Source organism: Elephas maximus, chromosome 14 (genome assembly GCF_024166365.1).
Source record: "Elephas maximus indicus isolate mEleMax1 chromosome 14, mEleMax1 primary haplotype, whole genome shotgun sequence".
NCBI classification, from domain to species: Eukaryota; Metazoa; Chordata; class Mammalia; order Proboscidea; family Elephantidae; genus Elephas; species Elephas maximus.
The window spans coordinates 37,430,168-37,444,957 of NC_064832.1; the positions used below are offsets into that span (position 1 = coordinate 37,430,168).

General features: G+C 39.5%; 1 protein-coding gene across 6 annotated transcripts in view; it reads left to right on the top strand.

Moving 5' to 3' along the window:
- Positions 1-14,790, top strand: part of ENOX1 (ecto-NOX disulfide-thiol exchanger 1) — a 749,536-nt gene that overhangs the window by 488,464 nt on the left and 246,282 nt on the right. For all 6 annotated transcript variants that reach the window (XM_049852937.1, XM_049852938.1, XM_049852939.1 and 3 more), the window contains 2 exons: positions 2,655-2,798; positions 3,642-3,779. In XM_049852937.1, coding sequence (XP_049708894.1) covers positions 2,786-2,798; positions 3,642-3,779 — 151 coding nt within the window. In that variant the 5' untranslated portion in view covers positions 2,655-2,785. The remainder of the gene's footprint in view (positions 1-2,654; positions 2,799-3,641; positions 3,780-14,790) is intronic.

The following is a 14,790-nucleotide window of genomic DNA, read 5'->3' on the forward strand; positions in this document are numbered from 1 at the left end:
AGTGCAGTTGATCACTTTAACCACTGCACCACCAGGGGTCCTATGTGTGTGTGTGTGTGTGTGTGTATGTATATTTATAGAGAAAGAGAGAGAGAGAAATGGTTTGATTTTAAGAAATTGGCTCACTCAGTTGTGAGAGCTGACAAGTCTGAAATCTGTAAGGCATTCCAGCAGGCTCGAAACTCCGGCAGGATGTATGTTGCAGTCCTGAGACAGAATCCCCTCTTCTCCAAGAAATGTCAGCTTTTGTTCTTAAGACCTTCAACTGATTGGATGAGACCCACATTATTGCCACATTATGGAGAACAGTTCCCTTTCTTAAAGTGAACTGATTGTAAATTTCAATCACACCTGCAAAATACCTTTACTGAAACATCTGAGCTAGCGTTTAATCAAACAACTGGGCACCATTGCCTAGCCAAGAGGACACATAAAATTAACTGTCACACAAACCACATCTTGACGTTGTAACAATACTTTTTTTGAATGCATCAGTAGCCACTTTGTTAACATAGACCTGAAAAGTGTAGAGAGAAACTGTGGGCCTCCAGAACACTTGATGTCCGCTTTGAAGACTGTAATCACTAAGGTGGAAACCACCATCCAAACAGACATCTGCAGAGCCGAGGAAAACTAACCTGCCCCTAAAACACTGTAGCAGTAAAAGAGCAAGGGAAAATATGAGATCATGACTGGTCAGGCTCAATCATAAAACCTACAAGTAAAGGGATGTGCTCTGATATTAAAAAAAAAAAAAAAAGACTGATATTAGCATTCCAGAACTGCAGACTCATTGGGCAGAAAAAAGTTGTGATTAATGTCCATCTGGGGAGAGCCTGAGCTGGAAGGAAGCTAGCCAGCTACACTTTGTTTTTGAAGATAAGTAAGACAAATAGTGACCTTGCGATGATATGAAAAGCCAGGGCCATTTGCGCCAAGGAGTAAACAAATCATAGCCTGACCCTTTGCCTCAGTGCTCTGGGCTGGCTGGGTGGTGGAGAGAGGAAGGAGCTTTGAGGTTTCATCATAGAAATCTTGCTGGTGCATGGATAGCCAAAGGGCAGGCATTTAGGTTAGCTACATACTTCCTATGTTACTGAATTTATTTTACCTGGCAGGAACCCCTTTGATGGTATCCATTGCCAAAGATACTTGATGCGCACAATATAAAAGCAAGTTCTGAATTCATTGGGTAATAGAGTTTAATTGCAAGTTATAAAATATTTGTTCTAAGTACAGTTTGCTCCCAAAGTTGAAATCATTCACTGCTGAGTGATGAACACGCTTCGTCTTCCTGACAGCCTAATGGGAAGAAAACTCCCCACTACCTCACAGGCTGCTCCACTTGAGGGCTAGGGATTTGTTGAGACCATAGAAACAATTGGCTGGTTATTCACCTCCACTGGAGATGATGAAGCCCGAGCTTCCATTTGAATTAAATGTCTACTCAACTGGCAATAAATTATTTTTGATAATACAGCACTCAAATGTATTGCTTCTTGCATCTAAGAATAAAATAACTAAAATTTACATACCATAAAAGCCTTTACATTAGATATGCTGACGAACAGGTGACTTCTAATTCTAAAATAACCATGACCACTTAGCAGAAGTGTGCTTTAGAAAAATTTCTAAATGTATACCTAAATGAAAAATAAGTATTCTTTACTCCGTTTTTATGTTGATTGTGCTTTAAATTCCAACTTGTCAGGTAAGCCATTTAAGTGATCTATTTTGTCTTCCAGTTTTGAACTGTTGAAAGTGCATTTAAAATATGTATATATGAATGTTATGTGTTTCTGCATTTTGAAGGGTGGAGAGAAGGCATAGAATTTTGTACATGTTGTGACGTAGAGACCCCTTTGTAATTTTAATTTTTTGTTATTTTTATTAGAAAAGTGCTTTTAAAAGGTTAAATACATGCATGCATGTATATATGCTGTGCAATTCTAGGGGAGATGCAGACCAAAGCTCTTTGTGAACAATTAGCATTTATCTTCCCAGACAGTCAGAAAAACAAATGTTTGTCCTTCGCTTCCCTAACATCCTCTAGCTCTTTTGTGGACAGCACTGCATTCTTTCCTTTTTGCCTTTTCTGACTATTGTAATTGGGTGCTCTCCTTTACCAGCCTCTGGAGGAATGGGTGCTTGCTTTTTTTCTTCCTCAGTTCAATTTTTTTCCCTCTCTGAATACATTTCACAGACGACCATCTTTCAAAATAACAACATCAATTAGTTTTTTAACTTAAAAAAATCCCATTCAGTTCTGAGTCTGCCCTCTCCCTGAGCATAGTGTGTAGAAGAGTCTGTGCCAGGGCTGATAAGACCCCGTTTGTGAAGCCTCTTCAGTCGGAGGGAGGCAAGGCATTTGCCACACTCACAGATAGAGCTGTCTATTCAGCCAGCGCTGGTCTAGGTGTCTTGACCCTCTCATCTCACAGCCAGAAACTGAGCCACAGGACGGTGCACAGATGGGAAAGCAGCCTCCCTTCCCTGCCCATGGCTGGAAGTTGTTCTTTGTTGGCATTTTAGTTGAGTTTTGTTTGGGTTTTGTGTACATGTGTGTGTGTTTTAAATTGACAACAGCTTATCGCCTGCAGGCTCTGTCAGGTCACTACCATGGTTTCTTACCATACTGCTTTCCCCTTTTGCAGAACCAGATGATCCCCGTGGGGAGCCTGCTCTCAGCCATCCCAGAGCCCCTGCTTCTCAGGATGCTCCTGATCCAGTAGTAGATGCGGGTGGACTCAAGAGCATCACCCAGTGTCCCCAGGCGCTTCCTCAGATGATGGCTGCAGGTGAGCACCAGTGGCCGGTCCAGGGCACAACAAAGCATTTTGAGTCTACCGTGGAATATGTGCCCAGCCATGAACGTGGCACCTGCGGCCCTTAATGACAATCAGGCTAGTGAAAATCAGAGGGCATTAAGTCAAATTTGACACATTTTGCTGTTTTCAGCTCTATTACTTGTTTTTTTTTTTTTTTTTAATTACTTATTTGCTTATGTTTTGATGGGAGTTAGTGCTTATAAGAAATATTTTGGAAATTTCACTTTAGATAGACACTTGTGTTTTCCTAATGAAATGATTTTTAAAAGTTTGTAAAGGAGGGAAAATGTCACAAGGTAACACATAGTAAATCCTGTCAGGACTGGTGTCACTACTAGACAAATTTTTTTTTTTTTTTAGTTTTTTTTTCTTGAAAGTCTATCAGATAGTTAGAAGACATGCCTGCTCCAGAAACACACTTGACAAAGAATTTATTTATTTTTAGTCCTGAAAGCTAGCTGACTTGTTTTATCAAGAAGAGTATTCCTGCTTTGCCTCTCAACCTTGTAACTTAACTAATGCCATTTCACCAGGAGAAGGAAATAATTCTTCCATTTTATTTTTTTCCACGGGTGCCTCCTTAATGGCTTGCTTGTAAAATATAAAGTACATGTCATTAACTTTCCTCCCAGAATGTGTTCAGAACCTCTTTATGCTTATGTCTGGAGAAAACATTGGTGTAGAGTCTAGTGCTTTATTTTTGTGTGGTTTTTGGGTGTGCTAAATGAAGCCTCACATCCCTGAAAACGCAATTTCCTTTAAAACAAACACCCTTGCCTATTGACACTAAGTTATAACTTGTTTCTCCCACAGCAGCCGATGGTTTGGGGAGTATAGCCATAGACACGACCCAGCTCAACATGTCCGTGACAGATTCCACAGCCTGGGCCACAGCCATGAATAACTTGGGCATGGTTCCCGTGGGGTTGCCTGGACAGCAGCTCGTGTCTGGTAAGCTATCTGTCTCCTGGGTTTGAAGAAGCTTGCAGCAGTGCCAGGGGGCGTGGGTGACAGGTGCCCAGTAATCTCTTTACGCACCGAGTGTTGAGCATGGCCTTCGATTTATGACTGGGGCATGTTTGGCAGACTATGCTTGGGATACTTTTCCTCCTCACCTTTGTCTTCTGCCTCGTAGCTGTTCTCAGAAGAATCTACCCTTACTGTTACTGCTATGTGCACTGTCTGTCTTCTGTAGCTTTGCAACATCAATTGCATTTTTTTTAAGTGGTAAGTAGAATGGCCAACGTTGGCTTTCCAATTTGGAACACTCTGTCACGTACATTATCCTATTTGATTCCACAGCCTTCCTTTGAGATTAGTAGATATTTATTATTTTTGTTGCTCTTGTTATTGTTCCAGTTTTACAAGTAGGGAAACAGAGGCCCGGTAACTCTTCCAGGATCAAAGCGGCAGAGCTAGAAACCCAGAGCCAGTAACACTAAATGCAACGTTTTCTTTCCACCACAATTTGAAATTATAATTCAATGTTAGGTAGGGGAAATGTTTAGAAATTTCACAAAGGGAAAGTTAAATATTTCACAGTTGAGAATTTTCCACGTGCCCCGTGACATGTACTTTCGGAAACAGAATAAATAGACACATGTGTAAGTGTCCTGGAAGAGAACATCTGCAACAGAAAACAATTAGTGTAAAACCAATGTGTAGAATCAGGTGTTAAGTAATGGTGCAGACTAGTAATAATTTCCAGAAGGATCAATCAGTGGGGCTCTGAGGGAGGATGTTATCGGGGGGTGCAAACTGAGCTATGTCTGGAGAGATAAATAGAATTTGCATATTCACTCACTCATTTATTCATGCTTTCAGCAAATATCCATTGAGGTTCTGAATTGGTGTAGGGGCTCCAGTGGTAAACAGAACAGGCATGGCCCTGACCGCTCGGAATTTGCAGTGTCTTTGGAGAGGTAGAAGGTTGATACTGTTACAATGAAAGAAGAGCAATTTACTTGTGATGGTCAAGTGAACTGAGAGTCGATGGCGCGCATAAGGAAAAACCAGTTGCCTCTGGAGAGTTCCTGAGCGCCATACCTGCAGACCTGTGTACTCTGGGAGAGTTAACCAAACCTTTGGGTGCCCTTTTTTATTTTATTTTATTTGTCAGTAGTAGCCACAGATGAAAAATTACAAACTGGCTCTAGGAACGTTTGTGTATGCATACATGTATCTGTGTGTATGTACATATGTGTATATTTATGTGTGTATATATGTAGATATGCATACACACAATATGGTTTCTTTTTTCAATAAAACAAGAAAAAACACGAGGAGGAAAGGAGAGTGGGAGACAGAAAAAGTAAAGACTGAAAGAAAAAAAAAGAAAGAGTAAGTTATAAAACACCATACCTAGGATATTTATAAAGTTCTCCGAATGCTATAAAATTTATACAGTTGGAGATTAGTCTGCTACAGGATATGTATATGTGTGTTTGTGTGTGCACGTGCACACATGTGCATACAAAAATGTCATTTTCAATGATTGGAACATGTGTTCTCCAAACCCCTTTTCCCTAAAGCTAATCTAGATAAATACTTCCTTCTAACAACTTGAGAGTAAAGATTTGTATTTTTCCACCCAAATTTTCCTAGCTGCCTAATTGAAATATTCACAGAGCCGAAATTACTTTACTCCTCGTTTCCACCTCCGCCTTCTCTCAAAAAACACTGTGTGACTCCCAGAGTCAGCCACCAACCTCAACAATTCATTATTTTTTCTTAGGATTTTGAGTCTTCTGACAGCTTAACCATGACCAATTTATGATTTTTCCTGCAACTTACCATGAAAAGAATTACAGCCCTACTTGTTATAGAAGATTTACCATACCTGTCCTGAATTACATTCTCTATCTCCTGCATTAGCCAAACTGCTTGAACTGGTTTTGAGCCTTTCGGGGCCTTGCTGGACTTTCCTTCATCATCCCCGGACTGCCTATATGACTGTCCTTTGCTTTGCTCTCAGGAGTCCCTGCGTGGTGCGGTTAACACACTCGCCTGCTAACTAAAAATTTGGAGGTTCAGGCCTACCAAGAGATGCCTCAGAAGAAAGGCCTGGTGATCTGTTTCCAAGAAAATTAGTCATTGAAAGTCCCACGGAGCGCGGTTCTACTCTGATACACATGGGGCCCACATAAGTAGAAGTCGACCCAACGGCAACTTGGTTGCATTGTTCACAAGGCTGTCGGCCGACTGCATTCATTGACGCTGTTTCAGGGCCAGATTCTGTTTTGTTTTGTGTGTTTGTGTATTTTCTTCCAGTCTTTTTTTCTATTAAGATATTTTTAATCATATTAAATATAAAATTTTAGTTTATGCGTTTGCGTTAACATCTTATCCTAAATTGTGTTTACATTTTATACAAAAAAATGTTCCGTAATCTATCAAATAAATCAGTTCTTGTTTGCGTAAACATTCTCCTCTTTACATTTAGGCTCTTGCCATTTTTTCATTTTTGGAGAATTTAATCTCTTTGAGCATTTTCTTTTTTCTGTAAAACAGTGATAGTATCTATTCCATGGGACTGCTGTAGGATTTAAGCATAACTTACATAAAATGGTTTGCGTAGTGCCTATACATAGTAAGCATTCATTAAATATTAGCTTTTGTTCCTTCCTTTCTTTCTCTCTCTAAATATTATTACAGTGAATATTTTATGCAAAAAGTTTTCAGCATTAAAATTATTTGCTTTGGATAGAATTTAGATGTAGACTTGGTAGATCAAAAGAAAGGAACATTTTAAAAATTCTTATTAAATATTGAGCAGTCAATTTCCAAAATATACATATATATTTAAGATTTACTAATTTGATAGGCAAAGATGGTGTCTTAGTTATCTAGTGCTGCTATAACAGAAATACCACAAGTGGATGGACTTAACAAAGAGAAGTTTATTTTCTCATAGTAAAGTCGGCTAAAAGTCCAAATTCAGGACATCAGCTCCAGGGAAGTCTTTCTGTCTCTGTCGGCCCTCTCCTTAGTCTTCCCCCAAAGAGCTTGTCTGTGCAGGGACCCTAGGCCCAAAGGATGCACTCTGCTCCTGGCACTGCTTTCTTGGTGGTATGAGGTCCCCAACTCTCTGCTTGCTTCCCTTTCCTTTTATCTCTTATAAGATGAAAGTTGGTGCAGACCACACCCCAGGGAAACTCCCTTTACATTGGATTGCGGATGTGACCTAGTAAGGGTATTATAATCCCACCCTAATCCTCTGTAACACAAAATTACAATCATAAACTGTAGGACAACCACACAATACTGGGAATCATGGCCCAGTCAAATTGATACACACATTTTTGGGGGGACATATTTTCAATCCATGACAGATGGCATCTTATTTTACTTCAAGCTAATTTATCACTAGCTTTGTTTAATTTTTCCCCTTTTCACCTTCATTTTCTACTCATATTTCCTCTTTTATAAATAGATTATTCTCATACTATATCCATTTATCAAATTGAGTTCTTGGTTATTTTCTTATACATTTATCTTTGGCCACCATTCATTAAGCACTTTAATCCTGGGAATTCATATTTCCCAAAAATATTTATCTAGTCTGTTTTTCCCTCAGTGTTTGTTCTTTATTTTTAATTTAAAAAAATTTTATGTTTAATTTTTCCTTTATGAGTTCTTTATCATGCTTCTAAGTACAGAAAGATTTTTTCTACTCTAGAAGTTATATATTTCTGATTTTCCACGTCTCCATTGATTCACTCTCTTCTTATATCAGAAATTAAATTAATTTCTAGGTTATCTGTTCTGTACTACTCATCTATTTCTTTTCCAGCACCACATTGTTTCAGTTTTCATAGCTTTATAGTATGCTTACATGAAGTATCTTATGCTATTTTTACGGTTCCTGATGTGTTGTTTCTTTTCATCCTAGCCATAGTAGGCTGCTCCTCTCTCAGTTGTTGTACAGCCCCCCTCTCTGATTCTTTCTGTATGGATGTAGATTGTTAGAGGCAGTCTTCAATGTTCCAAAAGGGACTTGGAGATTATTTAATGTAACCTTCCTTCCAAGAAATCTTCTCTAAAACATCTCCGACAGGATTATGGAGAGGCTGGATTTTATGAGCGCTTGGCTTTCTTCCAAAGTTTCTGATAGTTCTAAGTGACCAGCCACTCTTCCCGTATTTGTTAAAATTAAACTGACACTGGATCTCATTCCTCACTGCTTCTTCAGTTTATTGAGAGATTAAAATTATCAGCAAAGCAAGACACATTTTTCATGTTCTCCAATTTTATCAAAAGAATTTCCCTGGAAATAAAATCACTTACTACTGTCATAGTAGGTATGTACACCCATCATAAGACCTCTTCTATTTTTCTCCCTTTTCTCTTCACCCAAGTGGTGTCCACTGTGATTCCATTCCCACTCTCATGAATTTCCATGTTTACCTTCTTCGTATAAAGTGCCACTTAAGATCATTACATTCAATTTATTTCTTTTATCTAAAATATACAATTCCATTGTTATACCCAAGCCCCAAATCCCATCTTCCAAAGTCTGGTTTATCTACAAGATACTGTTTACTTCCATATACTATAGTTTTATATTTATCTTATTCCCCATATTTTCTTTTAACTTTGTGGATTTTTTTCTTTTTTTAATTATTGTTTTTACTATCAATCCTTTGTGTATTGGCCTAAGTCAGGTTTTCCAAACTGGTCCATTGCAACGCTAGTGGCTCACAGTTGTTGTTAGGTAGTGTAGATTTTATATAAGGATTGAAGTGGCCTAACAATTATGGCAAACTCTGGGTTACACACAGTTAAGCTGCTCTCTTTGTAGTTGGTTTTCTCAAAGCCTTTATTATGCTAATGAGCAGTGAGAAGTTTTGAAGAGTAAGATCTAGGATATAGAGTCCCCAAACTTAATTTAACCATTAAAAAAATACTCAGTAAGTAGCATATGGGGTCTTAAAAGCCTGTGAGGGGCCATCTAGGATACTCCACTGGTCTCACCCCTTCAGGAGCAAGGGAGAATGAAGAAAACTAAAGATACAAGGGAAAGATTAGTCCAAAGGACTAACGGACCACAACTACCACAGCCTCCACCAGTACAGCTAGATGGTACCCAGCTACCACCACCAACAGCTCTGACAGGGATCACAATAGAGGGTCCTGTACAGAGCTGGAGAAAAATGTGAACAGAATTCTAACTCACAAAAAAAGACCAGACTTACTGGCCTGACAGAGACTGAAGAAACCCTGAGAGTATGGCCCCTGGACACCCTTTTAGCTCAGTAATGAAGTCACTTCGGAGGTTCACCTTTCAGCCAAAGATTAGACAGGCCCATAAAACAAAATGAGACTAAAGGGGCACACCAGCCCAGAGCAAGGACTAGAAGGCAGGAATGGAAAGGACAGGTGGCAATAGGGAATCCAAGGATGAGAAGGGAGATTATTGACATGCGGTGGGGTTGTTAACCAATGTTATAAAATAGTATGTGTACTAACTGTTTAATGAGAAACAGTTTGTTCTGTAAACCTTCATCTAAAGTACAATTAAAAAAAAATAATAGCATCTCATGAAATGCTAAAATATAACCATCCAAACCCAATTTTTCCTCTCCATTGTGAAGATCTTTCTCCACTGCAGTCCATCTTTCTGTGCTATATATGAAATCCTCCATGTGATCTAGAGTTTTGTCGAGTGTCACTCCCTAATCTCGTTTCAAATTAATGCCCCGGTGGTCAGTTGTTGCCTGAAACCTTCCTTGCCATTTTCTACAATACACATTGTCCCTTCCAGGAGCCTCTACTTGGGGTGTCGTAAGCCAAAATCCAGAATATCAGATCCTGAGCTTTGACACCATCCAGGTGACCAGCTGCTCTCTTTCTTTACACCCTGGTTTCTTTTCCAAAGTTATAATCACCTACTGGAAAGAGAGGTGAAAAGCAGCAGCTGAGACCACAGGTTTTAAGTTTCCTGCCCAGGCCAGCATGGGAACTGGTAATGCTTCCTGGATATTTTCTGGCCATGAGATTATACCTTGTTCTTTTCCAAATTTCTCTCCTAATGTCGTCAGTCCTTTCCTTAGCTATTGACTTTAAGTTGACGTATAACTTCTACCCCAAGTTTCTTAGCGTGGCATTTGTCATATATTAGATACATATTCCAAAAAGCCATCACACCTCTCTATTAGCTACATAAGAGCTGTATACGAGATAGTACCACGTCCCTTATTAGTGGTTAACTTGGAGCCAATAAAAGACTTCTTCACATTTAAAAGGTGGCAGTTTAAACACACCTAGCAGTGTTGCAGAGGAAAGGCCTGGCAAGCTACTTCTGTAAAATTACAGCCATTATTAAAAGTAAATTAAGAAGTAAAAGGTCAGAGTTTGAAGCCACCAGCGACTCCTTGGACACCCTATGGGGCAGTTCTATTCTGTCCTATAGGGTCACCATGAGTCAAAATCGACTTGATGACAACAGGTTTGGTTTTTTGGTTTTCTAATCTCCATAAAACCCTATGGAGCACAGTTCTACTCTGAAACACTTGGGGTTGCCATGTGTTGGAATCAACTCGATGGCAATAGGTTTGGCCTGGTTTCTGTCAGCCCTCTTAATTGTGCCTTGACTTATGCCTTGCTAGTTCTTCTTTAGAAGCTCTGGATTCACCACCGCTGCCGCCTTTGTTTCCTGCCACCATGAGAACTGCTTAGCTTTATAACTCATGTAAAGGCTTAGATGGCTTGTAGCCTCCTCTGTGTCCTCTTCATTACCTTCTCCATTCACTGTTGCCTAAACTCTTTTAATTCTTGTCTGAGTCCTCAGAATATTCTTTTCTAGTTTCCTTCTTGGGTTGTTGAATCGTCCCAGGAACACCGTTACCCTGTTTAATAAGCACAAGTACGAAGGCGCATTTGTCAAATTCTTTCATCTCCTCAAGCATCCCTCTTTTGACAGGGATTTATTGAATAGATGGTGTGCTGAATACTGGGAGTACAAGACATAGACCTTACCCTCATGTTTTAGCATCTAGTGGGAGAAACAAAGAGTAAATAAGTAAATACAAATTAACATGTTAAGTGGTACGCTACTAGTAGATAAAGGTGCTATAGGGTGTTGTTGAAGGATGTTCAAGCAGGAGGGTAGTATAACTACAGTGTTTTTTACAGAGCAATAAAAAAAAAAATTTTTTTTTTTTTTTGTAGAGAACCTGTTGGTGTGTAGAAAGGTTGAACACAAGAGAGCAGATGGAATCTGCAGTAGTTACCCAGATGAGAGATAATAATGGTGATAATGAAAATCACAGCAGTGGAGATGGAGAAAAGTGAAGGGACTCATGGGACTTTTAGTTGTAGAAACAGCAGGATTTGGTGACTGATGCCTTGTAGAATGTTAGGAGATGGAAGGGCCAACAATGACTCCTGGATTTCTAGTTTTGAAAATGAGGAGACTGGACAATAAGGGCAGGAGGGGGTGTGGAAAGATGGTGGGTTTCCTTTTGGATGTGTTGACCTTGAAGAACCTGTCAAAGGTAAACATGTGGTAAGTAGTCAGGGAGCTCAGGGAAGAAGCCTGGATGAAGAGGTGGCTTTGGCAGGCATCAGCACAAGAATGGTCATTGGCGCCCCAGGGACGTTTCTGAACCGCCACCCTTCTGCCATGAAATTAGGACCAGTTCCTCAGCCACTCACAAAGATGTCAGCCTGGCCTCCAGTTATGTCTCCGAATCTCTCCTTCATGTCTTTCTCCTCTTTGACCCAGTAGATTTCTGCCCACTACTGGGTTCCAAGGTTTGAAATGAGAGAAGTGGTCGTAGCCTAAAGATGTAGGATGGGTATGGGTGCCTGAACCCACTCATCAGTTTACAGAGACACTGAGAACTGCCTGCTGATAAGCCATCCGATACATTCATTTTTAAAAGAAAAATAATACTCAAAACCAGCAACCTGCCTTTCTTCAGTCACTTCAGATATCAGTGGTGACACTGTCTGACACAGGCGTGACTAAGGGGATGCAGATAGCTTGGTGTATAGTGGCCAGTCTCTCTAAAAGATGGTGCTGGTGGTTCTCCTTGTTTTTGTTTTCCATCTCACCAAAAGATTTCTCATTATCAAGTGTCAGAAAACAAATAGGCCCTTGACTTACGTTTCACAGTTTATGTACCTGATTTCATGGACTTCTGACAGTCCTTTTACACTTTGCACCGTTCTTTACCTTTTTCTCCCCAGGATGTCAGGGCAGTACATTGGTATATTTATTCATTCACCACATTATTACTGATGATTTAAAGTTCACAACACCTTCTACAAGGCATGGAGAAACAGTGATTCCCACAACAGACAGCCGATGCTTTTATGGAGCATGCGTATTTCTAAAGAACCAGAGCTTGTCCAAATAATTTTAGGAAGAATTATTTAATTACAATTGTGGGGTGTTGCCTAAGTGGGGTGGGGACCCTGACTTGTACTGAGGGGTGGTTCAGAAAAGGCTCCTCCTCCAAAGAAGTAATAGTTGGGGTAAGGCATGAAAGATGGATCAGAATTGGCCAAGTAACAGAGGGAAAGAGCAGGAAGAAGAGAAGAATTTGGAAAGATGGGAGAATTCTGAGACAGAAAATGGCTTGGCCAACGTCTGTAGTGAGAGGAGCTTAGCTCTTTGAAGAAGTTAAAGGCCAGTATATGTGGGCAGAGGTGGTGGTTGGGATGGGGTGGCATTGGCTGGTTGGTGCTGAAGATGAGTTGGGAAAGGTTGGCTGGGGCCAGATCATGCCTTCCAAAGTAAAGACTGCTGATTTTTTTTTTTTTTGAAATACAAGGTATTGAAGGCTTTTAAGCAGGGAAGTGACCTCTGACTTAAGTTTTTAAAAAAGAAAAACCTCAGTTGAATAGGGACTGGATTGAAGAATGGCCAGAGAGGAGACTGATGTACTTTTAGAAGGCTGCTGAAGGTCCAAAAGGAGGTGATGGAGGCTGGAAGTACAGAGACAGTAGTGGAGATGGTGTCAAGCAGATGGACTGGATGTATTCATGTAAGACTAGGATACTGAATACCTGCTATGAGCCAGCCATTGCTCTAGGTGCTGGGGGCACACCCCTCCTCTTGGGGCTTTCATTCTAGTGCTGTGATCCTGATGTGTGTGTGCCTACAGCATGTCTGCAAATCAGAGAATTTGTAGAAAATTGTTTCCAAAAATATTTGCTTCTGCCTGTACCATGTACTATAGAAGGCAATTGACATCACGTAAAACCAATCAAGGCTTATCCTCAGATAACTACGCAAATGACAACAGCCTACATCCTTGTTGGCTAAAGATGTTATAAAATGAAATTCCTTGTCAAATGCTTACATAACATAAGAAATATAGTTGTTTTTCTTTTCCATGGAACAAAGAACATAAATTTATTTGCTTCATATTAGATTGACTTCTTCAGAATTATCAATGTGTAATTTTTTTCTTTCTGTGTATGCCACAACAAATAAATTTGAAATTTTATACTATTTTCCACCTCGTGGTTAGCTTAGTCTTTATTTGGGCTGTCATACCCTGGTATATGTACTAGTCACTAGCCTTTTGAATTATTTTAGTTTCTTACATGCTAGACTAAAATTAAAGAAAATATTTTAAAATAATTATATATATATTTACATATCTATAAAGTTAAACCAAACCCATTGCCATCGAGTCAATTCTAACTCATAGCAACCCTATAAACCCAAAAAAATCAAACCCACTGCCGTCGAGTCGATTCCGACTCATAGCTACCCTATAGGACAGAGTAGAACTGCCCCATAGAGTTTCCAAGGAGCACCTGGAGGATTTGAACTGCTGACCTCTTGGTTAGCAGCTGTAGCACTTAACCAGTACGCCACCAGGGCTTCCTACATATGTAAAAAAAAAAAAAAATGTATAGATACGTTAAATATATACATATTACCTAAAGGTCTATGAGAAAACCCTGGTGGTGTAGTAGTTAAGAGCTAGGCTGCTAACGAAAAGATCAGCATTTCCAATCCACCAGGTGCTCCATGGAAACCGTATGGTGCAATTCTAACTCTGTCCTGTAGGGTCGCTATGGGTCGGAATCAACTCGATGGCAATGGGTTTGGTTTTTTGTTTTTAAGATCTATAACGTGTGCGTGTGCATATCACACACACATATTCCCTGATTTTTTTGGTTTCCTTTTGTTTTCCCCTGTGGAGTAGAGAAGCTTCACTCTTTAATAGCTCTGTGAGATGAGGGGAAATATTTGCATTCCACATTGGAGAATTGTACCATCCCCCTAGAGTGGACTGAATCATTCTAATGCAGCAGGCAATAGGAAGAAAAGCTGAACAGTTAAATTCCCATATGAAAATTAGTTTGAGTGTTCCTATCCTGTTGTGAGTGTGTATGTACACATATTACTGTATATTGGATTTTTGTTCTGGGTTATTGTCAAAGCCTTTTATATGTAAATATGAAATAATTGCATAGTGACTTCCTTTTATTTCCTTTTATTATTCCACAGTTTTATTATTTACTCTATGTGGCATACTGTGTTCTTGAGTTGTAAGTATATCACATTATGTACTTTTATAATTTGGTTATCATATATCTAATAGACTGTGCTGAGTTGTAAATTTCTGTGGGCAAGAACCATATCTAATTCATCTTTGTATTTCCTCTACAGCAAACACAGAGATGGGAACTCAGTAACTATATAGTTGAATGAATATATTCTTTGGTTCATTTATATAAATAATTATATAAAGATGTGTAATATTTGGAAAAGTCACTTTTATACCTGGTCCTCAGACTATTCTAAAGTATCGCTTTTATGCCTTTAATCATGGTTAGGGACTAAGGGTAACCACAACCATCAGCCCCCTTACTTGATGTCTTTGATTTTTGTTTCCTTACAGTTGAGCATTGTCTTTCTAGATTACATCTTCTTTCTCCTTTTCTTAAATGTATTTTTCATGTCTCTCGTTACCATGTTCTTGTTAGTTGCCATCAA